General features: G+C 41.7%; 4 protein-coding genes across 5 annotated transcripts in view; all 4 read right to left on the reverse strand.

Annotated features, from left to right (window-relative positions):
- The window catches only part of cnot4b (CCR4-NOT transcription complex, subunit 4b), a 35480-nt gene extending 26222 nt beyond the window's left edge, over positions 1-9258 (reverse strand). For both annotated transcript variants that reach the window (XM_080851546.1, XM_080851545.1), the window contains exon 1: positions 9072-9258. The gene's annotated coding sequence lies outside the window, so the exon portion shown is untranslated. The remainder of the gene's footprint in view (positions 1-9071) is intronic.
- Positions 9259-10244: 986 nt separating this feature from the next.
- LOC308375380 (toll-like receptor 6) lies at positions 10245-12710 on the reverse strand (the record flags this gene model as incomplete). The annotated part of the gene is made up of 1 exon (XM_080851502.1): positions 10245-12710. One exon carries the CDS (start codon positions 12708-12710, stop codon positions 10245-10247), a length of 2466 nt encoding a protein of 821 aa, XP_080707628.1.
- Positions 12711-14173: 1463 nt separating this feature from the next.
- On the reverse strand, positions 14174-16876 carry LOC308375001 (toll-like receptor 6; the record flags this gene model as incomplete). Its single annotated transcript, XM_080851020.1, has 2 exons — positions 14174-16643; positions 16857-16876. The coding sequence occupies 2 exons, from the start codon at positions 16874-16876 to the stop codon at positions 14174-14176; spliced, it is 2490 nt and encodes an 829-aa protein (XP_080707146.1).
- A 2831-nt stretch (positions 16877-19707) lies between these two features.
- LOC308375458 (toll-like receptor 6) lies at positions 19708-22176 on the reverse strand (the record flags this gene model as incomplete). The annotated part of the gene is made up of 1 exon (XM_080851615.1): positions 19708-22176. The coding sequence occupies one exon, from the start codon at positions 22174-22176 to the stop codon at positions 19708-19710; it is 2469 nt and encodes an 822-aa protein (XP_080707741.1).
- Positions 22177-26361: the final 4185 nt, after the last annotated feature.

A 26361-nucleotide genomic window follows, 5' to 3' on the forward strand; every position in this document is an offset into this window, starting at 1 on the left:
ATGCACACCAGGCATCTGTCCCAACCACACACACACACACACACACACACACACACACACACACACAGCCACACACACACACACAGCAACACACATACAAACACACGCACAATCTGGGAGCAGAGAAGATTTGTCTCTTCCAAAAACTAAACATCAAGATTCATTACACAGTTTCCACTGCTTTTCCACCAGAAATCACTGGTAAAATGAGTGTGCGTCATCTGGGTGTTTGCTACTATAGTGACGCTAGCACGCTAAATTGTTTTGGACCCAAAGCACTGGAAAGCTACAAGAAGGAGCTACTAGCATCAGCGCTAATACTGAACATTTCTTTGCCATACCATCCCCATCACAAATAACCTATGTGGATTTGTAAGTGCATGATTTTTATAATCACAGAGCTTACGAGATGTCACGCTCTAGAAAGGACAGACTTAGCCCGTTGCACCTGATTTGAAACGAGCAAGCCAGAGCTGCCAACCCTTTTTTCCTCTTCTCCCTTATTATATTCATAAGCACATTCATGCTCTACTGAAATAACACAGATGAATCAGTCATCTGTCAATCAGTTGGTTTTGTGCCGCCATCTTGGCTCAGCTCAAATTTGGCTCATCGGGGCAGGAAGCTCGAGCCCATCACTTTCGCCAAGTCGGAAACAAGTCACAGCAAACATACCAGACAACAGATAATCTCCAATGATTTCATCACACACCTCCAGGAACGTTCCGGAATGCAGACAGCGGGGCTTCACCCCCTCCGCGAGGTTTGGGGCACTGTCTCATGAACTTTGAGGACCCCTAGTCAACAGATCACCAAACAAAATATTTCTCTCAGCGTACAATCAAGACTGGGTCGCTAGGCTACATAATTTCACCACATAAAAGGGGGGTGACTGATACACCTTTAGCGGATAGCGTAGGCTTGTGGTGGCCAGACCTGCGACCTCTGGAGTCTTGCTGTTATTCGCTCGTCAGTGACCAGAACACATCCACATCCGCTTCAAGGCACACAAATAACCCTGAACTTCCTGCAGTCTGAGCAGAGAGATATGTCTGTGTGTGTGTGTGTGTGTGTGTGTGTGTGTGTGTGCACTTTTGTGTACATGTGTGTGTGCCCTTTTGTGTACATGTGTGTGTTTGGACAGAAGCAGGCTGTGCTGTGCAGCCAGGCCTTGCAAACAATGGCTCAGGCAAACAGGCCCGCTGCTGCCGGCTTTCTGATCAACAAACAAAGACAAAGAGAGAGAGGGGGGGGGGGGGGGGTTGAGTCCTCCTGCTCCAGCCCCCCTCGCCACCAGTGTGCAGGCAATGTGTGACTGACCCCAAATCAGTCTCGCCTCCACACGGTTCTATACCCAGAGAGTTTTTTGGAGGGCACAGAGTTCGTTGACCTTTCAGGTCCTAGTTGGTCTGGCTGTAAAAGGGTCTTCTTTTACTTGGGTGCGAGCTGCACTCCAGGGGATTGCACACTGCCTACAGATGAACATGGGTGTGTGTGTGTGTGTGTGTGTGTGTGTGTGTGTGTTCATCTCTGCACACATACAGACAGTTTGAGGGTGCAAAGCAGAGGAGTGGAAGACTGCTCAGAACTCTCAGAAGTCTAAATGAACACAGCAGGAGAAACTCCACTTAAGCAGGGAGAGAAGGGGAAGGAGAGAGATAGAAAAAAGAAAGAAAGAAAGAAAGAAAGAAAGACAGAGTGTCAGTGAGAGAAAGTGAGGAAGAGGGCCAGGAGGGCAGGTAGCTGAAAGGGGGTGAGAGAAAGCAGAGTGCCAGATAAATCTAAATAAGTGACGTTCAAAGAAAAAGGGAGCTGGAGAGTGTGACGTGGAAAGAGAGGCGAGATGGGCAAGGGTAGAAAGAGGGCAGAGACTACAGCACATACAGTGGAGGACAGTTGGGTAAGGGGTAGGGGAATCAGAAGAAGGAGGGAGGTGTGTGTGTGTGTGTGTATGTGGGGGGGACTATCCATAGACTATCCTGCTAAAAATATCCAGCGCTGGTCAGTGGTAATGGGGGTGGAGCTAGCGTGTGAGATCTCTCTTTAAAAGGGGAAGTGGAAACGGCAAGCAGTGGGCCAACCCCTCAACTACACACCCACCCCCAGCCACGCTCCTCTCTCCTGCTCTACATGTACGGTCATCTCCTCTGCCTCGGCCTCTGCCTCTGCCTCTCCTGCGGCACCTGTGCCTAGAGCAGTAGCCCACGAGCACAAGCAGCGTAGCCTCCATCGCCCAGATCAAATTAGTAACAGGGCAGGGGCCACTAACCAGAGGCCAGGTTTTTTTTTTGTATAGGTCTGTAACAATCACACGCCTGGATATTAGTGGAGCAGTAGGGGGCTGGGGGGCACCCTCTGCCGTCACGCACCCTCTGACATCACCCACCCTACCACCACCGCTGCCAACTGTCACACTCCCTTTGCGAGGGGGAAGAGCGAGAAGAGAGGATGACGATGAGGTGAAAGTCTGGTAGATATGGGAAGACAAAACAGTATAGCTTGTGATTTCCCCTGACTGAGAAACACATACAGATAAAAGACACAAACAAGTGAAAAACAATCACTGCTTTGTCAGCAACCTGTCCTGAGCGTCTTACCATGAGGATAGCTCCATTAGCTATTAGCTCTTAGCGGGGCAGTGCTGTAGCTAGTAGGCCTTAAGACATACAACAGAACCCCAGGCAGACCTAGCTTGTTTATATGAGGGGGCAGTTGTACCAGGAGCAGAAATGTAGCACAATGTAGAGAGGGGGCAATAGAAGGCCCACTGTCTGAACTTTGAGCGTACGTGCGAGAGGCAAGTTTGCAATGTAGACAGGCCACACAGGCCCCATACCAGCAGTCCAGTTCCCACTGTACGGATGACCCCGCAGGGCCACGAGTCAGGAAGTGGGCTGACCTCTGCTGCTCTAGCTGAACAGATGAGGAAACAGGAGAACCACGACGAGGTCTGGTATGAATGAAAAAGGACAGACTAAAAACATTCATCTCAAAAACCGTAACAAAGAACAATGGCAGTTGGAGAGCAGACATTGACGACAATGACGTTACAAAGCATTCCTAACAAGCACTTGTTTAGCTCATACAAAAACTCTGCCAAGACAGTTTGAAAGGCCACATAAGACCCAGCGCCCCGTCCACGCCAATGCCTCCCTTAACTTTCCTCTGACTTTTTATTGTATTGTAAGTCAGTTTGGACTAAGGGCTCTGCTTAATACTATAAGCATTACTATTGAAAATCAGTGTAAATCTAGTTCAACCACTGAACAAGAGAAATATAAAATGTTACCGAAATAGCAATTCATAAACAAGGAAGCTCACATATTGATTGGAGTTATGTTTGAGCCTCAAAGCTTTTGCATACATAAAATGACCCTCGGCCCCTGCACCTTATCGGTTCAGCCCATAAATAAAACTACTGGAACACTGTATAACACCTGGAGGTTTACTAGATAGGGAGTCTGTGGCACAGATAACAGACATGTTGTTTGAACACTTTTGGGCTTAGAGCACATCAAGGAGTATCTTTCATCTCTGTTTATATTCCAGGGAAACTTCCCTTTGCTTTATGTATAAGCAGAGAGAGTAGCGGCCATAGAGGACACACACACACACACACACACACACACACACACACACAAAAACACACTCACAAAAACAAACACACAAAAAACCGACACACACACAAAAACCGACACACACACACACACAAACAGACACACACACACACACACACACACACACGAGAAGCAGACCTGGGTTACACAAGGACACAGCTTTATAGTTTAGCGTAAACAACATGGAGAGTGTGCCCGCAGAGGTGCCAACCCTCAGGGTGCGCTTGGCTGTGGTGGCAGTTTCCTCCATGGCCGTAACACATTAGGCCACCGCTGGGTGCTGAGAGCAGGTCACCTGGTGGAGGCAAACAGTCCCTGAAAAGGGCTCCTGTCCTGACGCCGGGGGTCAGCAAATAAGAGACCTGTGTTTGTCATGACCACAAGGGCCAGTTTCCATGACAAGGCTGGCGAACTTTCCCACACACTTCCTTTGCAGGGGGAGAGTGTTATGTAAAACTACACTATGTGTACTTAAGGAGAACACACACACACGCACACGAGCACACACACACACACTTACACACACACAACAATAATGCTGCTGATCACAAATGTTCAAGGTGGCGCACACAGTGTTTGTCAATAAACAATGGCTATCAAACAACATTAGTCTAGCGATGACATGTCAATGACCTGCAATACTGCAGTGTTCTTTTACCAGAAGTGAACCATGAGGTTCCCTCCAAAATGACCTCACTCATGTACATGTGAATCTGAATGTATGCTACAGCCATTATCTTGTGAATGATTGACCAGGTGGGCTGTAACGTGTGTTTGTCCAAACCCATGACCAATCAACAGCGAGTCAGGCCTTCTCCTAGATTGTCATAAAGGACAACACACACACACACACACACACACACACACACACATTCTCTATGGAAAACAAAGTCATCGGGCACAGGAGTGACCTCAAAAACAAGACTTCCCTCACTGTATCACATGCATGGCCTATTAAGTCCACTGCCTGCATTTTACATTGGAAAAAAATCTGTTCCCATGCCTTAAAGAGCTAAGCCAGCACGGAAGTAAAGGGACTTTATCGTTCTTACCTTAAAGGCAATATAAACCAAAACACGAAGTGCACAAAAAACATTTGTCTAGGACTGAGTTTCACTAAGGTGTTCACTGTCAGTGAATACAATAGCTGCAATGATGTTGACGATGCCCGATCAGCCTTATTATGTATGACTTATTGACTTATGCACATTTACAGTATGCATCAAGTTGCCACATTCTAAAGTATGCTTTTATAGGCAACTTGTTTTGGTATCATCTTCAAAATGAATTTTGAATATATGGGTTATGTGAAGGATAGATGAATACAAGCCTGCCGTTTTTCCTAGCCAGTTGCCACTCAGACTAAGCACTTTGTCTTTCTGCGGTTTAAGTTGGGCCACCCAGTGAAAATGTAAGACAAGCTTTCACAGCAAGCTTTCATCACCAACTATATCCGTTTAGCATGCTAGCAAGCTTTCATCAATGCCAGATGTACTGTTGTAGGTGTTTGTAAGGTTTTTGCATGCCTTTTATGTAGTCAGCCCGCTAGTTTTAAACCAAAACTAGCCTTATTGTAAAGTAAAGAAATATGGTGGTAATTTGTCCTGACAACTTCATGCTTATCTATTTTCTGAGCTTTTTTTAAACATTTTGACCTGGTAGTTATGAGTCATACTGTCATACATGTATGTCACATACTAACATAGATAATGAAATTCAGATGCTGTTTTCTTGTATTTAACTCCAACACCGGTTCTCCCCTAACAGACTGTTCACCATCTGGCCACACAACCTTTCTGGGGGAAACCCTGCTAAGACGGTCATTCTCAGAGCTCTATTCTCAAGGCTGGAGGGAAGGACTTGACCCGTTTCCCACATGTACTGTACACAAAGCAGGTCCTTTAAAAGAGGCTTCACACTCCAGGCGTTGCACAGGCTGCCCTCGTTCCCCCTGACGAGATCTCACTGACACAGTGCGCAATACTCTACCTCTGTACAGTTCAGGAAAGGCCTTGACCGCATTCTGTCCATGTATCAGGAACGCCTTTCACTGTTGGGTCATGCTTGTTATTTCTGTGGTTTGTTACTCCACACACACATAGGCCTAAATCTACACTGGACAGAGCAAGGCCAATTTGTCTTTGACTCCTTTCACACTGCTGTTGACATACATCAATGCCAGGTAAGCACACATGCTTGTATCCAGCCTAAAACAACTTGTTGATCTCCTTTGGGTTGGAGGATCATGCCAAACAAAAAAACAAAACACACAAAAGACAGACACCTTGCATGCGTCCGACCTCACACTTTGGCTTCTCACATCCGCTTCCCACTCCAAAATAAACGCCACCACTGCAGTTAGCTAAGAGGAAGTGGACAGTGCTCTGGGCGGTGAGGTGGTGCTGATTCACATGGTCTCAGTGCTGCATGCACTAGAGGTAGCAATAGGGCATAGACAGAGCACACAGAAGTCCACTTTCCATCACATGCCTTGCCTATGCACCCCCAGTCTCCTCGTGACAGTGCTGTCCACACTGTAGGGAAGGTTCTTCAGATGGCATCTAACATTTGCCAGGACAGGAATAAAATGTGCTAACATACTGGCAATCAATGTTGAGAAGAGAGAGACTCTGTGTGTGTTGGTACATACAAAGTAGCAACAAATTGCTGGAAAAACAGCTGTGTTCATCTTCAGTAAACACTGAGGAGAGAATGGACAAAGAGTGCACACATTCTCTTACTGGATACAAATATGACTCAAGGGACATAACACACAACGTGGCCAGGGAAGTCAACGATATCAACTCGAACAAAAGGCCTGACAGATTTGAAGCTTAGGCGTGAAACCATAAACATACTGCACAACCTGATACCTCATACAGGTTTGGTAAGCTTGGGAAACAGTCATGCTAAATGCATCTATTTTTAAGCTATTCCTACTTTACGACAGTTGTAATACTGTTGTGTTATATGTTGTTGTTGTGTTATATGTTGTCCCTCGTCGCACCAACAGGAGAAGCACTCTAAATTTCGTTGTATGCAAATACAATGACAATAAAGGCTTTTCTATCTTCTATTCTATTCTATCATGCTGCGTGTCACTGTTGTTTACGTACTAAAAACCAGTTGCTACAGTTTTTTATGTTCTTGTAGGTAACCATTTTTTTTTTTTTTTTGTCCTCAAACTTTGCTGGTACAGGATCACGGGAAGGGGAAACAAAGACACCTGTCATTCCTATTATCTATGCTACAGCTGAAGCATGACATCACCAAATATATCACTGAAATACATTAGTCTGCAAGCCAGAGAGCTTTTGTCTATCAGTGCCAACTATGCTGTTTTTGGTCTTTACAAGCCCAGTCTGTTGGCAGATTCCCAGTTAGCTTGCTAGTTTCAGGGAAACTAATGTAATGTCTCTGCTAAGATATGACACCCACACTAATACCAGTGCAAGATCTTGCGGGGAAAAAATACAAAAAAGGACACTGGCACAAAAGCTGAGGCTAATTATCAGTTTGAATAAAGCCACACTGAAGGGAATATGGGACTGTCATTGGAACAAAGCAAACACACATTCGACCTATGTCTGTAGAGTTTAGCTACTGACACTGTGACATATGAAAGGCTGACTGCTCTTTTAGAGACAAGCGCAAATCCATCTCTTTAGAGAGATGTGGCCTTTGAAGATCATCGACTGATTAAAAGGCGTAGAGGAGACAGAGTTGGGCCCCCCTCAATGCTCAGCAAGGTGGAACTCCGATGGGCAAGGTTGGCATGGCCACTTACCCACATCCCTGAAACACCACTTCCCAGCCTTATTAACCGCAGGCACTTCCCGCCTGTGTGTGAAAACATGTGGCACTGCTGCAGGAAAAGGCCAAGAGTTCAGAGGAGTTATCTAGTTTCTAAACAATTACGTTTAAGGTTCCGCAGAAGACCTTTGCTCAAAGGTAGCTTCCTTGAAATATGTTATGCCGATGGGTACTAATCTACTGTTCATCTACTATACGACATTGCGGGAATACAATGAATAACTAAACTGTCACAGTGTCATTTAGTGCATGGTAATCGAAAAAACAGTCAACTCTCATCAGTTAATTGTGGCTAAATGAGCTCGTTTAGTCTTGTCAACATTAACCTCAGAAGGATTGAACCGTGGCATACCGACTGTCATTTGAATGCTTTAGCCGTGTCTCTCTTTAATTACAAGGCAAATAGCTATGTGACTTTGCAAGCTAGCTACCTAGGAAGCTAAAACTTAGCTTGTAAACCAGCGTTATCTAGGGTTGTCCATACAGTGTGTCGAGAACAGATTCACCAAGTAATTTAAAGCCCAGACTGGTTTCAGTTGTCATACTCATTTACACAACCGAACCGATTAATAACCTCAACTGGCGTGAATTTCGTTAAAGGCAGCATGAACGTTAGAAGTTTGCGACAGTTGGAGACACCCGAGTTAGCCAGACATAAAAATAAACTAATGTTAGCGAACAATACCAAACCATAATGTTGAATCTTACTTGGCGTCACTCTCGTGTATCGACTGGAAATTCAGCGGAGACAAGCTGGCACTGCCACGTCACTAATGTTTGCTTGAGAAAACCATTTTAACACTTTGATAAATTAGGGTCAAATCAGCGTTGGCTCACACTGGCAACACACCTAGGCTAAATTGTCGTTAGCTGGGAAAACTAGCTAGCATAGTAGGGTAGCAAGTTCGCTAGGATATCCTAGTTCTACTGTTAGCGACAGCTAGCTAGACATGGGTGTGGAGTGTGTAGGGCAAGTTAGACAGATAAACAAATCACTCTTGTCATTTCATGCTATCTATATGATCCTGCCTGGGCACAGTTTGTAAATGTATCTGTTTAAGTTCTGCATGTTCTGATCGTAGGCAAAACAAATGTTTACCGCTTCGTCAAAAGCCGGTCAAGTGACACGACTACTGCCCGCTGGCGAGAGGGGTAATGCTACCCGTTCACGGACGTTAGCTAATCGGCTAGCTAGCTCGTTGAACGCGATATTGATAACAGAGAAGCCTAATAAGATATGTAGACAGACAAACCAAGTAAAAAGTTATCGCTTCATAACACACCATAAACACGAGTCATTCAAACTTCGTTCGAACAAAAAATAACAACAAAAGGTTAGAATGGTTTAGTAAACCAGTTGGCCAACACCGTCGTTTTGGTCGTACTAAGTACGCGGCCTACACTGCCCCGGTAAGCCTGCGGCTCTCCCTCGTACCAACACCAAGACTTTGACATTATAGTCAACCTTAAATGTACAACTCTGGCACATTTAGGAGCCACGATGAAAGGACATAACACTTTGTTAAAAACGATATGGCTTAAATATATTGAGAAAGTTTCCCCAAGCTACTTTTACCATTCTTGTGAGCTTTCTGGTCAGTTTATGGTGAGAGTTTGTGGGATAACGTTAACGTTACTCACCCTGTATATTTGCTGGGATTCCTCTCCAAGGAATATTCACAGAGCAAATGGGGCGGGGATTGATTATCTTTCTGAGCTGTATGACAGCAGGCACCTTGAATTCTTTCGGCGTTTGTTTTCAGTATTTGATTTGAAGGGGAAAACGCCTGTATATTCTTTCAGCCTCTGTGTGTACAGCAGCAGCACTCTGACCACCATCTTACATTGAACTGAGTAGAGGGAGGGGAAAGGAGCGATTCACAACCACTGGGCATGCTCTGTTTGCACTCTCAAAATAATGACGGGTAATGTAGTTACAAAGTTCTGCATTCCTTAGCTAAAGTGATCGAATCCATTTTTGACGTACACTTAAACGACACATTCCAACACATTTGATTTCATATATATTATCAAAATACGCACTACAATAGACAAACATTGACACATTTCCAATTACTGCACTTGTTATACTACTTTATTACTACTAATCCCATGAGTCCCTAATTCAACAGCGGTCGCAAGGTTGGCGAAACGTCTGGGAAACAATCTGAAAAGTGGACGTAGCAGAGTGGTACAAGCGTTAATTAGTCTTGGTAGTGCGTCATTCACTGACCAATATCTGAAAAGACATAAGGCGAGAGGTCCATGAGTCTGCTTCTGCGAACAATTCATGTACTAGCCTTATTCTTCATTCTAAAAACACAAACAAATAGCACATATTGGCATGTCCCATCAGAGAAATTAAGTATATGGTCACTGCATACCGAGAACTGGACTCTGTCTATATATTGTTGGCCCAAAACGAAAAAATATTAAAATTTGAAAAGTTTTATTTAGTTTTGATCACACATTTCACAAAAGGATAAATTCACTCCCAAAAAACAGGGAAACACAGATCAATACAGATTAGAATTTCAGATGAGAGTAATTAGTTTACAAATATTTTTTCACTTCTTAAACATAACAGTAGATGAAGACATTTTCATTTCCGTGACGACCCTAAAGGATGTTCGTTGCAAAATGTATCTTCTCAATGCATTTTAAGTAGGCTACATGTTTTGTGTATTATTCATTGATACTTGTGAACATCAAAATATACATAATGTGATTATACGTAAGCAAGTCATGTCAAAGCAGTTACATTTATATGTACATTTTGCTTTTGTGCATATTCAATTGTATTGTACATGGACTTTAACCTTGGTTCGCTAACAAGGAGCATGTATCCATAATATTTGTTGCTACATTCCTCAATGCAATTCTCTTGTCCCCTACTTGTAACATGGATCTGAGACTACTCCAGAATAAATGTTTTTTGCATTCGTCCTTAGGCCACTCCAGGTATGTCTGCTGCCTGAGAAGGGTCCTCAGCTTCAAGAACTTGCTGGGCAGAGAGTCAGGTGGGATAGGCTCTAGCAGAATAAACACCACAGAGTCTTGGTCCACACTGATGGCCCTGTGCTGGGCAAAGAAGAGCTCATAGTTGCACCACTCACTCTGAACAAAGTTCTGAGAGAGCACGAATATGGTCTTATAGCTGGCCTCCACGCAGTTGATGATGTTGTCCACAATCCACTGCCCCGGTACGAAGTCACGTTCATGAATGCAAAGTGACAGACCTGCCCCCTCCAGTGTTGGCACCAGCTGGGTATCCACCCAGGCTGAGTCATGTTGGCTGTAGGAGATGAAGGCATGATAGTTGAAAGAGCACTTCAACAGCATGTCCTCCCCTTTACGAGCTCTCCGTTTGACTCTGATCCAAACCCACAGCATCTTGGTGTACCAAACACCATCACAGACATGAAATACGATGGCAAAAACGGCAATGACGACGGTCAAAACCGAAAAAGACACGGCTGCCTGAAGCCATGGGTGGCAGGACAGATTTCCAGGCTTAAAATTGACCAGCGATGTAGCAGCATAGGATGGAGGGGTACTGCAACTGTAGTCCAGGGGCCAGTCTGGCAAGAGGGACTTGTTTATGGCTGTCATGAACCAGTAAGAATCACAGGTACAGCTGAATGGGTTTTTCCCTGCAACTAGTGTCTTCAGTGTGGGCAAGCCGTCCAACACACCCTCGCTAATGTACGCAATTGCGTTCTGGTCAATGATCAGGGCCTGCAGCACTGGTGCTCTGAGGTTCAATGGGATGACTTGAATGTTGTTGGAACTCAAAATAAGATGAGTCAGACTGGGAAATTGTGACAGTACCTCTTGGCTTACGGTGGTAATTCCAGTTTTTGAGAGATCAAGTATTTTGAGATTAGTTGAGAGGTATTTGAAGACATCATTGCCCAGGCTGTTGTGGGCGAGACTCAGCTCTGTTAGGTTAGGGGACCATGAGCATGGACCGTTGAGGCGGATGGAGTTAAAGCTCAAGTCCAGAGATTCCAGGTGTTTGATCTGACTGGATAGCTTAGAGATGTGAGCCAGATCGATGAAGCGGTTATGACTCAAAAAGAGGTGTCTGAGGGATGGAAAAATCTCTGTTGGTTTGCAGAGGGGCCACCAAAAACCAGACACGTCCAGTAGGTTGTCTGACAGATCTAATGTCTGTAATGACGGTATGGCAGAGATCAAATTACAGGGAAGAATGTTCATTCCTGTGCCTGAGAACTTCATATACGACAAGTGTGTGACATGTTCCGTACTAATGTTAAATTTGGGGTATTGGTATTGATAATGCTTGATGCCATCAAATGTAATTGATTTGATTTTTGCTGTGGTACTCTGGTCTGGGAGTTGCATTCCATCAGGAGTGTCTTCATTGTAAACAATGTTGATAAAAGTTAAATCTTGAATTGGAGAATGCCAAACATTTTTCACTAATTTGACCATGACTGTGCTATTCATCCATGTTTGTGTTATAGTTAGTTTCCTTAGACCATCAAAGTTGTTTAAAGCTGTGAAAGGATCAACCACCACAAGACAATCATCAGGAACAAACTTGACTAAACTCAGCTCCTGTGTTTGTGTTTGGTTAAGATCAACAAGAATTTGGTCAAAAATGACAAAACTCTGGCAAAAAGACACATTTAGAGTCATTTTTTTCAGATACCTTAACTGAGCTAAAGATCCAGGTTCATATTCTTGCACCTGGATGCCTTCACCTAGAATAAGCTGATCTAAATGTATGTCTTTCAAAGGAGTGAAGTCTTTCAGTTTCAGTGAAATAGCATTTTTACTTCCAAGAGCAAGGATCTCAAGATGTTTAAAATTGGAAAAATGATCTGGAAGCGCATAGCTGTAATATTCGTTGCCGGAAAGGTCTATGACCCTAACTGTGTTGAGGTTCATGTTAGGGATAATTTTCAAAAGATTGTTGGACACATTCAGCACCTTGATTTCCTTGTTGTTGGCAAAGGCAGCCGGAGAAATATATTTCAGATCACAATTTGTTGCTTTCAAGAAACAAAGGTGGGTAAGATGAATAAGTTGTCCATCTTCAATTCTTGCAATGTTGTTATAAGAAATGTCCAAATATTCAGTTTGTGCTGGAAGGTTCGGTGGAATTGCAGTGAGATTGTGGTGGCGTAGGTCTTTTGTGTTTTCTCTCAATGTCATACATATTTGAAATTTCTCTGCAGTGTTGAAAGCCATAGTCCCGTTGAGTAAAATCCCAATGGACGGTACAGCAATAATCCAAAATGTAAGGTACATTCTGAAAAAAGGATCCATTGAAATCACAATTATTTATGAGATAAAAAATATGACAGAATATTGTTAGCCTTTTATGTTGTCAGTCATGTTGTCATTCTATCCTCCACAAATGTGTACAGAATATAGATACAGTATGTTCCCACTGTAGGTGCCTCAGTACAAAAACTGGGCTGCAAATAAACAAATATAATAAAACATATCTGTGGCATATTACTTACTTGTGTTTCTCTCTGCCCATGTTTTGCCTTCCCTGCTGGTACTTTACCTAGACACCATCTGTGCTAATGAAAAGTCTCTGTTTTGTGTCACACGTTTGTGGTGAGGACATTTCATGAAAACTTCCCTCTATTTACAGTACTACACTTCTCTTATTGTGTAAAGGTTTTTTTGTTGTGTATGTTCACAAAGGAATCCTGAAATTGATGTTAGATTTACAGAACACAACTTTCCCGGCTTCCTTTATATTCCGGTAGTCATTTAGTGTCACAGTCACCTTTTGTTTCTGTCATGGTGCTTTATCATTCTGACTTCACCACCTTTTTATTTATTAGTTATTTCCTCCTCTGTAATGGTGAATTTCCACTTTCAGTGAAGGACCTGTTCTGAAATAGCTTTTAATTGATCAGAACAGAATTAATCTGGGATATCAAGCCTGGTGGAGTCTAAAATGAATATGAATCAAAGTTGCATTTCCCAAAGCATGGCCGTGGCAGGGCCTCAAGAGATAAAACAGCAGTGTTCAAAATGATAATCTTTCTATAAAGCGTTAATGAAACGTGGTAGTGTGTCACTGACCAATACCTGAAAAGATTTAGGGAGAGAGGTCAATGAGTATGCTTCTGCGAACAATTCATATTGAAAAGCCTTATTCTTCATTCTAAACCCACAAAATAACACATACAGTATTGGCATGTCCCATCAGAGAAATTAAGTGTATGGTTCACTGCATACCGAGAACCGGACTCTCTGTAATATATTGTAGCAACAATACGTAAAAACATTTTGATTTTTAAAACGTTTTATTTGGTTTTGATCACATATTTACAAAGGGATAAATTCATCCCCCAAAACCATGGAAGCACAGATCAATACAGAATAGAATTTCAGATGAGAGAAATTGGTTTACAAATATGTTTTCATTTCTTAAATATAACAGTAGATGAAGACATTTTCATTTCTGTGACGAACCTAAGGCTGTTTGATGCAAAAGACTGTTGAACTTAAAATGCATGATAATAAAGGTGATTTAAAAGGATGATTGTTCCCAATAGCCTGAAACTTTTAAAATTGTCTTCTCAATGCATTTCAAGTAGGCTACATGTTTTGTGTATTATTCATTGATACTTGTGTGAACATCAAAATATACATAATGTGATTATTCGTAAGCAAGTCATGTCAAAGCAGTTACATTTATATGTACATTTTGCTTTTGTGCATATCTTACATTGTACTCTACATAGACTTTAACCTTGGTTTGCTAACAAGGAGCATGTATCCATAATATTTGTTGCTACATTCCTCAATGCAATTCTCTTGTCCCCTACTTGTAACATGGATCTGAGACTACTCCAGAATAAATGTTTTTTGCATTCGTCCTTAGGCCACTCCAGGTATGTCTGCTGCCTGAGAAGGGTCCTCAGCTTCAAGAACTTGCTGGGCAGAGAGTCAGGTGGGATAGGCTCTAGCAGAATAAACACCACAGAGTCTTGGTCCACACTGATGGCCCTGTGCTGGGCAAAGAAGAGCTCATAGTTGCACCACTCACTCTGAACAAAGTTCTGAGAGAGCACGAATATGGTCTTATAGCTGGCCTCCACACAGTTGATGATGTTGTCCACAATCCACTGCCCCGGTACGAAGTCACGTTCATGAATGCAAAGTGACAGACCTGCCCCCTCCAATGTTGGCACCAGCTGGGTATCCACCCAGGCTGAGTCATGTTGGCTGTAGGAGATGAAAGCATGATAGTTGAAAGAACACTTCAACAGCCTGTCCTCCCCCTTACGAGCTCTCCGTTTGACTCTGATCCAAACCCACAGCATCTTGGTGTACCAAACACCATCACAGACATGAAATACGATGGCAAAAACGGCAATGATGACGGTCAAAACCGAAAATGACACAGCTGCCTGAAGCCATGGCTGGCAGGACAGATTTCCAGGCTTAAAATTGACCAGCGACGTATCAGCATAGGATGGAGGGGTACTACAACTGTAGTCCAGGGGCCAGTCTGGCAATAGAGACTTGTTCATGGCTGTCACAAACCAGTAAGACTCACAGGTACAGCTGAATGGGTTTTTCCCTGCAACTAGTGTCTCCAGTGAGGGCAAGCCGTCCAACACACCCTTGCTAACATATGCAATTGAATTCTGGTCAATGAACAGGGCCTGTAGCACTGGTGCTCTGAGGTTCAATGGGATGACTTGAATGTTGTTGGAACTCAAGATAAGATGTGTCAGACTGGGAAATTGTGACAGTACCTCTTGGCTTATGGTGGTAATTCCAGTTTTTGAGAGATCAAGTCTTTTGAAGGTAGTTGAGAGGTATTTGAAGACACCATTGCCCAGGTTGTTGTGGCTGAGACTCAGCTCTGTTAGGTTAGGGGACCATGAGCATGAGCCAGTGAGGCGGATGGAGTTAAAGCTCAAGTCCAGAGATTCCAGGTGTTTGATCTGACTGGATTGCTTAGAGATGAGAGCCAGATCGATGAAGCGGTTATTACTCAAAGAGAGATGTTTGAGGGATGGAAAAATCTCTGTTGGTTTGCAGAGGGGCCACCAAAAACCAGACTCTTCCAGTAGGTTGTCCGACAGATCTAATGTTTGTAATGACGGCATGGCAGAGATCAAATTACAGGGGAGAATGTTCATTCCTGTGCCTGAGAACTTCAGATACGACAAGAGTGTGACATGTTCCATACTTATGTTAAATTTGGGGTATTGGTATTGATAATGCTTGATGCCATCGAATGTAATTGATTTTACTTTTGTTGTGGTATTCTGGTTAGGGAATTGAAATCCATCAGAAGTGTCTTCATTGTAAATGATATTGATAAAAGTTAAATCTTCAATTGGAGAATGCCAAGCATTTTTTAGTAATTTGACCATGACTGAGCTATTCATCCATGTGTGTGTTACAGTTAGTTTCCTTAGACCATCAAAGTTCTTTAAAGCTTTGAAAGGATCAACCACCACAAGGCAATCATCAGTAACAAACTTTACTAAATTCAGCTCCTGTGTTTGTGTTTGGTTAAGATCAACAAGAATTTGGTCAAAAATGACAAAACTCTGGCAAAAAGACACATTTAGAGTCATTTTTTTCAGATACCTCAACTGAGCTAAAGATCCAGGTTCATATTCTTGCACCTGGATCCCCTCACCTAGAATAAGCTGTTCTAAATGTATGTCTTTCAAAGGAGTGAAGTCTTTGAGTTTTAGTGAAATAGCATTTTTACTTCCAAGAGCAAGGATCTCAAGATGTGTAAAATTGGAAAAACGATCTGGAAGAGCATAGCTGTAGAATTTGTTGCCGGAAAGGTCTATGACCCTCACTGTGTTGAGGTTCATGTTAGGGATGATTTTCAAAAGATTATTGGACACATTCAGCACCTTGATTTCCTTGTTGTTGGCAAAACTATCCGCAGAAATAAACTTAAGATTACAGTTTGTTGCTTTCAAGAAACAAAGGTGGGTAAGATGAATTAGTTGTCCATCTTCAATTCTTGCAATGTTGTTATAAGAAATGTCCAAATATTCAGTTTGTGCTGGAAGGTTCGGTGGAATTGCAGTGAGATTGTGGTGGCGTAAGTCTTTTGTGTTTTCTTTCAACGTCATACACATTTGAAATCCTTTCTCTGCAGTGTTGATAGCCATAGTCCTGTTGAGTAAAATCCCAATGGACGGTACAGCAATAATCCAAAATGTAAGGTACATTCTGAAAAAAGGATCCGTTGAAATCACAATTGTTAATGAGATCAAAGATATTAACAAAATATTGTAAGCCTTTAATATTGTCATTCATGATGTCATTCTGTCTCCAAAAATATGTACATAATATACAGTGTGTTACCACTTTATGTGCATCGTTTCAAAAACTGGGCTGTAAATTAGCAAATATAATAAAACATATCTGTGGCATATTACTTACTTGTGTGCCTCTCTGCCCATGTTTTGCCTCCCCTGCAGGTACTTTACTTAGACACCATCTAAGATAATGAAAATGTCTCTGTTTTCTCCTGACTCTCTTTAAGTACCTCTTTGGTACAGAAAAAAAGAATGACAAATTAGTGGTGAGGACATTTACTGAAAATTTCCCCTTACTTGCAATGCTTTACTTCTCCTTTTTTAGAAAAGGTTTTTGTTCCTGTGTGTGTTCACAAAGGAATATTTAAACTGAGAGTAGATAACAGAGGACATTACTGTAACGTTGCATTTCCCAAAAGTTGCATTTTCCAGAAGCATTGCCGTGGCTGGACCTCAAGAGCAAAAACAGCAAGTGTTCAAAATTAAACTCTTTCTATCTTTTAACAATGGTCACTGTGAGAAGGTGAATTCTCCCCCTTCTCACTGTGGCACTGAAAAGAGATGGTGCCCTGTTCCCTGTTTACCGGTGCGAGGTAAAAGGCAGTACGTGTCTAGATGTGTGGACACTGTTAGCATTGTTTTGTTCCTTTGTTTTGTATGCCTTGTTCTGTGTGCCTTGTCTTAGTGCCTTGTCCCTGTACCGTGTTTGTGTGCCTTGTTGTGTGCTTATTGTATGTAAGTATTTTGGTTCTATGGCTAGCTATGTACTTAGCTTCGGGCTTAATGCATGGGCCTAGTTTGGGGCCTGGCTTGGGCCTTGAGAAGGTGCCGGTATTTGGGCCTAATCGGCCAAGCAGGTGCCAAGGGTGCCAGGCACTGGAGTTCCGGTGAGTACGGCCTGACTGTGATTTTGTTTTGTTTATTTCGTGGGCACTGCGTGGGGGTTAGTCCCTGTGTAAAATAAACAACGTGGGGTGACCTCACAGTCACACGGTTTATAAATCATGTAATCATCATCAAGTTGCAGAGAGAAGCTTACTTGTTGAACAAAGTTTTACAATAGTAAAAGACATATTTGGTAATGGACACATACTTCTTATCATAGAGAGACATTGTGGTATTTTTTCAGTGTCTCAGTACAAGTAAATACAATATGCACACGCTATTGAGATGTCAACTTTGGAATGAATTTGGCATGACTTATTCAAAAGAAGCGTTATGATGGAACACTTTGTCACAACTGTAAACAAACTATTTGATCAAAGAAAACACAGAATGGTTCTCCATGCATCATGACTCTGATTTTATAGCGGTCCAAAGCTTTATTAGTTTCCCCATTCTGGCAGACAGTATGTGTTCCTCATTCTAGGTTGGTACATATGATATCCTCAAAAATCACATGTTATGCAACACCATTTCTAAGAACATTATTCTGAAATGTTTTTCCCAAGAAGAAGTACCCTAAGACTTAGGAAAGTCTCTGGTATTATTGCCAACACCCACGCAGGTGCTCTGTCAACATTCATTTGAATCTGTAGGAATCCCCTGCACTCAAGTTATGGCCCTCGGGTAAACAACTTGGCCTGTTCCGGGGACACACTTGCCCAGTGAGAGGCTCTCAGGTAGCCAGAGCTGGTGTCAATGCATCTCAGCAATAGGACTGTAGGGCAAAACAGGCATGCCAGTGAAAGGGCAGAAAGAAATAATGAACTTGGCACCGAGGCACCTGGACCATGGGCAATGAAACAATCAAATGAATATTGAGAAGAATCTGTTGAGAAGAATTTAAAGCATGTGTAGAATATCAGTATTTAGTCTTTTGTTCACATTGGAAAAGAAATACGTTTGGAAATATGTCATATTCACCCATGAAGATGCACAGTGTTACACCAAAATCTTATATACAAAATACATTCAGAAATTATTACATACCCTAAACTGAACAAACTGTTGACTGTGGTTCAAGTGTTTCTTTGCCCAAAAATTCTGACCTGCATGAGATGCAATTTACCAACATCCAACATACGAGTGTCTACAGGAACTGAAATCTGGCAGGAGTATCCTCACTGTAACCAACAATGGAGCGAAAGGGAAAGTAACATGTTTGATTGGGGAGTCCCAAACATTCTTAAGCAGTTTGATCAAGAATGTGCAATTTATCCAGGTTTTGGTAATATTGCTAAGTTTTGAAAGTTTTGAATCAACAACCACATCGCAATCATCAGGAACCAACTGTACCAAGCTCAAAGAGATGATCAGTCATTTCTTTCAGATACCTCAACTGAGCCATAGAGACAGGTTAATGTTCTTGTAGCTGGATAGCCTCACGTAAAATAAGATGCTGAAAAAAATCCATATTTTAAAGGAGCAGTTTTCTAGTTTCACTCACTTAACCCACAAACAAATAACAGATATCGGCAGGTCCCATCAGAGAAATTAAGTGTATGGCTCACTGCATACTGTGAACTGGACTCTCTGTCTATATATTGTAGCCACAAAACGTAAAAACATTTTAATTTTAAAAGTTTTATTTTGTTTTGATCACATATTAACAAAAGGATGAATTCATCCCCAAAAAACATGGAAGCACAGATCAATACAGATTAGAATTTGAGATGAGAGAAATTTGTCTACAAAATACTTTTTCATTTCTTAAATATAACAGTAGATGGAGACATTTTTATACCCGTGAAGAGCCCTGTGATGCTTGATGCAAAAGGCTGTTACACTAAAAAAGTATGATAATAAAGGTGTATTAAAAGGATGATTGTTCCCAATAGCCTGAAACCTTTAAAATGGCCTTCTCAATGCATTTTAAGCAGGCTACATGTTGTGTGTGCAATTACGTTGATACTTGTGAACATCAAAATATTTATACATAATGTGATTATATGTAAGCAAGTCATATCAAAGCAGTTACATTTATATGTACATTTTGCTTTTGTGCATATCTTACATTGTACTCTACATAGACTTTAACCTTGGTTTGCTAACAAGGAGCATGTATCCATAATATTTGTTGCTACATTCCTCAATGCAATTCTCTTGTCCCCTACTTGTAACATGGATCTGAGACTACTCCAGAATAAATGTTTTTTGCATTCGTCCTTAGGCCACTCCAGGTATGTCTGCTGCCTGAGAAGGGTCCTCAGCTTCAAGAACTTGCTGGGCAGAGAGTCAGGTGGGATAGGCTCTAGCAGAATAAACACCACAGAGTCTTGGTCCACACTGATGGCCCTGTGCTGGGCAAAGAAGAGCTCATAGTTGCACCACTCACTCTGAACAAAGTTCTGAGAGAGCACGAATATGGTCTTATAGCTGGCCTCCACGCAGTTGATGATGTTGTCCACAATCCACTGCCCCGGTACGAAGTCACGTTCATGAATGCAAAGTGACAGACCTGCCCCCTCCAGTGTTGGCACCAGCTGGGTATCCACCCAGGCTGAGTCATGTTGGCTGTAGGAGATGAAAGCATGATAGTTGAAAGAACACTTCAACAGCCTGTCCTCCCCTTTACGAGCTCTCCGTTTGACTCTGATCCAAACCCACAGCATCTTGGTGTACCAAACACCATCACAGACATGAAATACGATGGCAAAAACGGCAATGATGACGGTCAAAACCGAAAAAGACAAGGCTGCCTGAAGCCATGGCTGGCAGGACAGATTTCCAGGCTTAAAATTGACCAGCGATGTATCAGCATAGGATGGAGGGGTACTGCAACTGTAGTCCATGGGCCAGTCTAGCAAGAGGGACTTGTTCATGGCTGTCACAAACCAGTAAGAATCACAGGTACAGCTGAATAGGTTTTTCCCTGCAACTAGTGTCTCCAGTGAGGGCAAGCCGTCCAACACACCCTCGCTAATGTATGCAATTGCATTCTGGTCAATGAACAGGGCCTGCAGCACTGGTGCTCTGAGGTTCAATGGGATGACTTGAATGTTGTTGGAACTCAAAATGAGGTGTGTCAGACTGGGAAATTGTGACAGTACGTCTTGGTTTATGGTGGTAATTCCAGTTTTTGAGAGATCAAGTCTTTTGAAGTTAGTTGAGAGGTATTTAAAGACATCATTGCCCAGGTCGTTGTGGCCGAGACTCAGCTCTGTTAGGTTAGGGGACCATGAGCATGGGCCGGTGAGGCGGATGGAGTTGAAGCTCAAGTCCAGAGATTCCAGGTGTTTCATCTGACTGAATTGCTTAGAGAGGAGAGCCAAATCCATGAAGCGGTTATTACTCAAAGATAGGTGTCTGAGGGATGGAAAAATCTCTGTTGGTTTGCAAAGGGGCAACCAAAAACCAGACTCTTTCAGTAGGTTGTCCGACAGATCCAATGTCTCTAATGATGGTATGGCAGAGATAAAATTACAGGGGACAATGTTCATTCCTGCGCCTGAGAACTTCAGATACGACAAGTGTGTAAAATATTCCATACTAATGTTAAATTTGGGGTATAGGAATTGATAATGCTTGATGCCATCCAATGTAATTGATTTGAGTTTTGTTGTGGAACTCTGGTTAGGGAATTGAAATCCATCAGGAGAGTCTTCATTGTAAACAATATTGATAAACGTTAAATCTTCAATTGGAGAATGCCAAACATGTTTTAATAATTTGACCATGACTGTGCTATTCATCCAGGTTTGTGTTATAGTTATTTTTCTTAGACTATCAAAGTTTTTTAAAGCTGTGAAAGGATCAACCACCACACGACAATCATCAGGAACAAACTTTACTAAACTCAGCTCCTGTGTTTGTGTTTGGTTAAGATCAACAAGAATTTGGTCAAAAATGACAAAACTCTGGCAAAAAGACACATTTAGAGTCAATTTTTTCAGATACCTCAACTGAGCTAAAGATCCAGGTTCATATTCTTGCATCTGGATCCCCTCACCTAGAATAAGCTGTTCTAAATGTATGTCTTTCAAAGGAGTGAAGTCCTTCAGTTTCAGTGAGATAGCATTTTTACTTCCAAGAGCAAGGATCTCAAGATGTGTAAAATTGGAAAAACGATCCGGAAGAGCATAGCTGTAATATTCGTTGCCGGAAAGGTCAACGACCCTAAATGTGTTGAGGTTCATGTTAGGGATAATTTTCAAAAGATTATTGGACACATTCAGCACCTTGATTTCCTTGTTGTTGGCAAAGGCATCCGGAGAAATAAATGTAATATTACAGTTTGTTGCTTTCAAGAAACAAAGGTGGGTAAGACCAATTAGCTGTCCAGCTTCAATTCTTGCAATGTTGTTATAAGAAATGTCCAAATATTCAGTTTGTGCTGGAAGGTTCGGTGGAATTGCAGTGAGACTTTGGTGGCGTAGGTCTTTTGTATTTTCTTTTAACGTTGTACACATTTGGAATCCTTTCTCTGCAGTGTTGAAAGCCATAGTCCCGTTGAGTAAAATCCCAATGGACGGTACAGCAATTATCCAAAATGTAAGGTACATTCTGAAAAAAGGATCCGTTGTAATCACAATTATTAATGAGGCAAAATATGACAAAATATTGTTAGCCTTTGATGACATTCATGTTGTCATTCTGTCTCCAAAAATGTGTACATACAGTATATTACCACTGTATGTGCATCAGTTCAAAAACTGGGCTGCAAATAAACAAATTTAATAAATCAGATCTAAGGCATATAACTTACTTTTGTTCTTGTCTGCTCATGTTTTGCCTCCCCTGCAGGTACTTTACTTCATATAAGATAATGAAAATGTCTCTGTTTTCTTCTCACTCTCTTTAAGTACCTCTTTGGTGTAGAAAAAAGGAAAGACAAGTTAGGGCTCAGATACACATACGCGTTTTTGTAAAAAACGGGACGCGAGCAAATGCATTGATTCCTACGGTACGGCGCGTTTAAAGCGTGCGCCCCTTCTCCACCACGCGTTGCGTCTTTGAAGCGTTTTTTAGGTGCGCTTAAAAGTTGAACTATTCTCAACTTTCCAGCGCAAGGCAGGGAAGCGCACCGCTTCTGTTTTGGCCGCCGCACTTTGCCAAGGCGTTACTGAAGCGTCTACGCCTAAATAAAGACGCGTATGTGTATTTGAGCCCTTAGTGGTCAGGACATTTATTGAAAACATCCCCTTACCTGCGATACCTTACTTCTCCTTTTTTAGAGAAGGTTTTTGTTCCTGTGTGTCTTCACAAATGAATCCTGAAATTGAGATTAGATAACAGAGGACATAAAAGTTGCATGTCTCAAAAAGTTGTATTTCCCAGAAGCATTGCTGTGAAACTACTGCAACTCAAAATGTCAACTTCTGAATTAATTATTTAAAAGAAGCGTTATGATGGAACTCTTTGTCACAACTGTAAAAAAAACTATTTGATCAAAGAAAACACAGAATGGTTCTCCATGCATCATAACTCTTTTATAGCGGTCCAAAGCTTTATGAGTTTCCCAATTCTGGCAGACAGTATGAGTTCCTCATTCTACTTGATACATATGATATCCTCAAAAATCACATGTTATGCAACACCATTTCTAAGAACATTATTCTGAAATGTTTTACCCAAGAAGTACCCTAAGACAGGAAGGTCTCTAGTATTATTGCCATAACCCACGCAGGCGCTCTGTAAAAATCCATTTAAATCTGTCGGAATCCCCTGAACTCAAGTCTGGCAGTAAAGTTCTGGCACTCGGGTAAACAACTTGGCCTGTTCAGGGGACACACTTGCCCAGTGAGAGGCTCTTAGGCAGCTATTGATGGTGTTAATGCATCGCAGCAATAGGACTGTAGGGCAAAACAGGCATGCCAGTGGAGAAGGGCAGAAAGAAATAATGAACTTGGCACTGAGGTAATGGACCATGGGCATGTGGAATGATACAATCAAATGAATATTGTTTTCTTTTTTCAACATCTGTTGAGAAGAATTTAAAGTATGTGTATAATATCATATTTAGTCTTTTGTTCAAATTGAAAAATAAATATGTTTGAAAATATGTCATATTCAGCCACGAAGATGCACAGTGTTACACCAAAATCTTATATTCAAAATACATTCATAAATGATTACATACCCTAAACTAAACATACTGTTGACTGTGGGTTTCTTTGCCCAAAAATTCTGACCTGCATGAGATGCAATTTACCAACATCCAACATACGAGTGTGTCTACAGGAACTGAAATCTGGCAGGAGTATCCTCACTGTAACCAACAATGGAGCGAAAGGGAAAGTAACATGTTTGATTGGGGAGTCTCAAACATTCTTAAGCAGTTTGATCAACAATGTGCAATTTATCCAGGCTTTGGTAATACTGCTGAATTTTGAAAGTTTTGAATCAACAACCACATTGCAGTCATTTTTTTCAGATAGGCCTATCTCAACTGAGCCAAAGATACAGATTAATATTCTTGTAGCTGGATAGCCTTATCTAAAATAAGATGCTGCAAAGGTCCATATTTTAAAGGAGCAGTCTTCTAGTTTCACTCACAGACATTTCTTACTTCCGAGTGCAAGAATCACAAAACCTTGTTGAAGACCATAGCAGCTGCATTCATAAGTCAATAATTCTGACTATACGGACAGCCACCTAAGGTATACTTTTCAAAGGACTATGGGAGACATTGAGGATTCTCCTTTGGTTGTTGTTAACAAAGGCAGAGGGATGAATGAAAAGAGAGGCTTTCAAGAAACAAAATGGAGGAAGAGCATGTAATTGACCAAAATCAATGTTGGTCAATCACGAGATACATTCAATATATTAAGTTATTAATATTATATAAGTTGCAATGGAAGATTTTTTTGAATCTCTGTGAGGTTGAGGTGGGTAAAATCCATCACATGCTCTTTGAAACGTTTGTGGACAGGGTTAATTACTGAGAAGCCCTGTTGTTATCTCATCTTTTTATATGGATGTGCTATAAAAGCATTAAAAATGCATGGCTTCTGCATGGGCTTGGTTGTGTCTTCCTGTTTTTCTCCCATCCCATATATCCACGAGAGGCTTTTGTGCAGCCGCTTAAATCATTAAAGAAATAAAAAGTTGGATGATGATGAGTCAATTTTATTGTTTTGGCACTATATCAATACAATTTAATTGAATTGAATTGATGGTTTACTGGAAGAAGGTTTTACTTCTGTATCTGCTCCATAATCCACTCTCTAGCACACCACAGCTCCACCCACCACCCTATCACAACTCTGCTAGCATGCACGTAGAGTGGGGGGCTGTTAACTGACAGGCTTTTGATTATGGCAGTTGGCTTATAGACATGTTCACACAGAGGTTCAAGTGTTTGAAATTAGTTTTAAGTGGATTTCTGTAAAATCAGAAAAAAAGACCAGCTTTGACAGACATTCATGGTTTATAACTTTTGATCTGGAAATAAAGTAAACTTGAACTACTTTTGCAATGGATCCAAACACAACAGTATTTTGCTAACTTTAATGTCCACCAAACACTCTCTAAAGCGTAGTGCGGTCATAAAATAGACTCTAAATGCCATGAGAAACATTTTATTTCATTTGTTGTCTTGCTGCAATTCTGCTGATCGTTTGTTGTGTGTTGTTTTTGTTTTTCCTGTCTTATTGTTGTTTCTATGTTGTTTTATGTTCATGTAATGTACCCTTACTGTCTGATTGGTGTTGTGGACCCCCTCGAAAACGAAATGGTACATCTCAAGGGGTTATTTCAAATAAAGAGTATTTCCAACAACAACAACAACAATAATTTCCACTCAGGGCGCAGAAAATAATCTCAAACAGCAACAGGTTATAACAGTTCATCATTCTAAATCGACATATCTAACAAATACACATTAAACAGTGTTTTCTGTTAAGAACTCTTAGGAAATTCTCATATTATTTTTGTAAGATGTTGGCTACTCCAGAAAGAGGCAACATAGTGCCCTAAGAAGTAATATTTTTGAACTACAAAGTGATTTCATCACATTTAGGTCATATGCTGTAATACTCAACATGAAACTTCCAATGCTTCTATAACCTGGAGACAGAGTCAGGCACCTCTTAGGGTTTGGTAGAATCTACCTACAAGGGAGAAATAAAAACACTGATTACCAATCTGTGATAAGATCGATCACCATCCATAGATATTTGCCCCATTCTACGAATGTCTAAAAAAAAAAAAAATAGTGCTTGTTTATGGTGCATTCCCCATGCATGACATAGCATGCCGCAGAGTGCTATGTGCTATGTGTGTGCGTGTGTGTGTGTGTGTGTGTGTTTGTGTGTGTGTGTGTGTGTGTGTGTGTGTGTGTGTGTGTGTGTGTGTGTGTGTGTTTCTGCCGAACCCGTGCTTTGTTACCCTGCCCCTGTTTAGACCTGCATTCTTCTCATCGTAAGCAAACAGGAATGTAATACTGTGTACCCGGTTGCATGCGTCACTTTACTGAGATGGTGGCTCTACCTGGGGTGCGGGACAGGCCCTTCAAACGGCACTTCTTCTGGGGGAGGCTGCATGTGTAGAGCCCCAGACAGCCAGCGCAGTCCTCCGCTGCAACGCAGTCACGCGACCGGATGCCACTGCAGCCATGCTAATGCAGACCATAGAAGAAGAAAAATTAGCTCTAAAGCCATAATGTTCATAGACATGTATAAATATATACACATACACACAGATACAAACATGCACACAGATAAATACAACATATATCTACATATGTC

The sequence above is a fragment of the Sprattus sprattus genome (genome assembly GCF_963457725.1).
Source record: "Sprattus sprattus genome assembly, chromosome: 14".
Taxonomy (NCBI): Eukaryota; Metazoa; Chordata; class Actinopteri; order Clupeiformes; family Clupeidae; genus Sprattus; species Sprattus sprattus.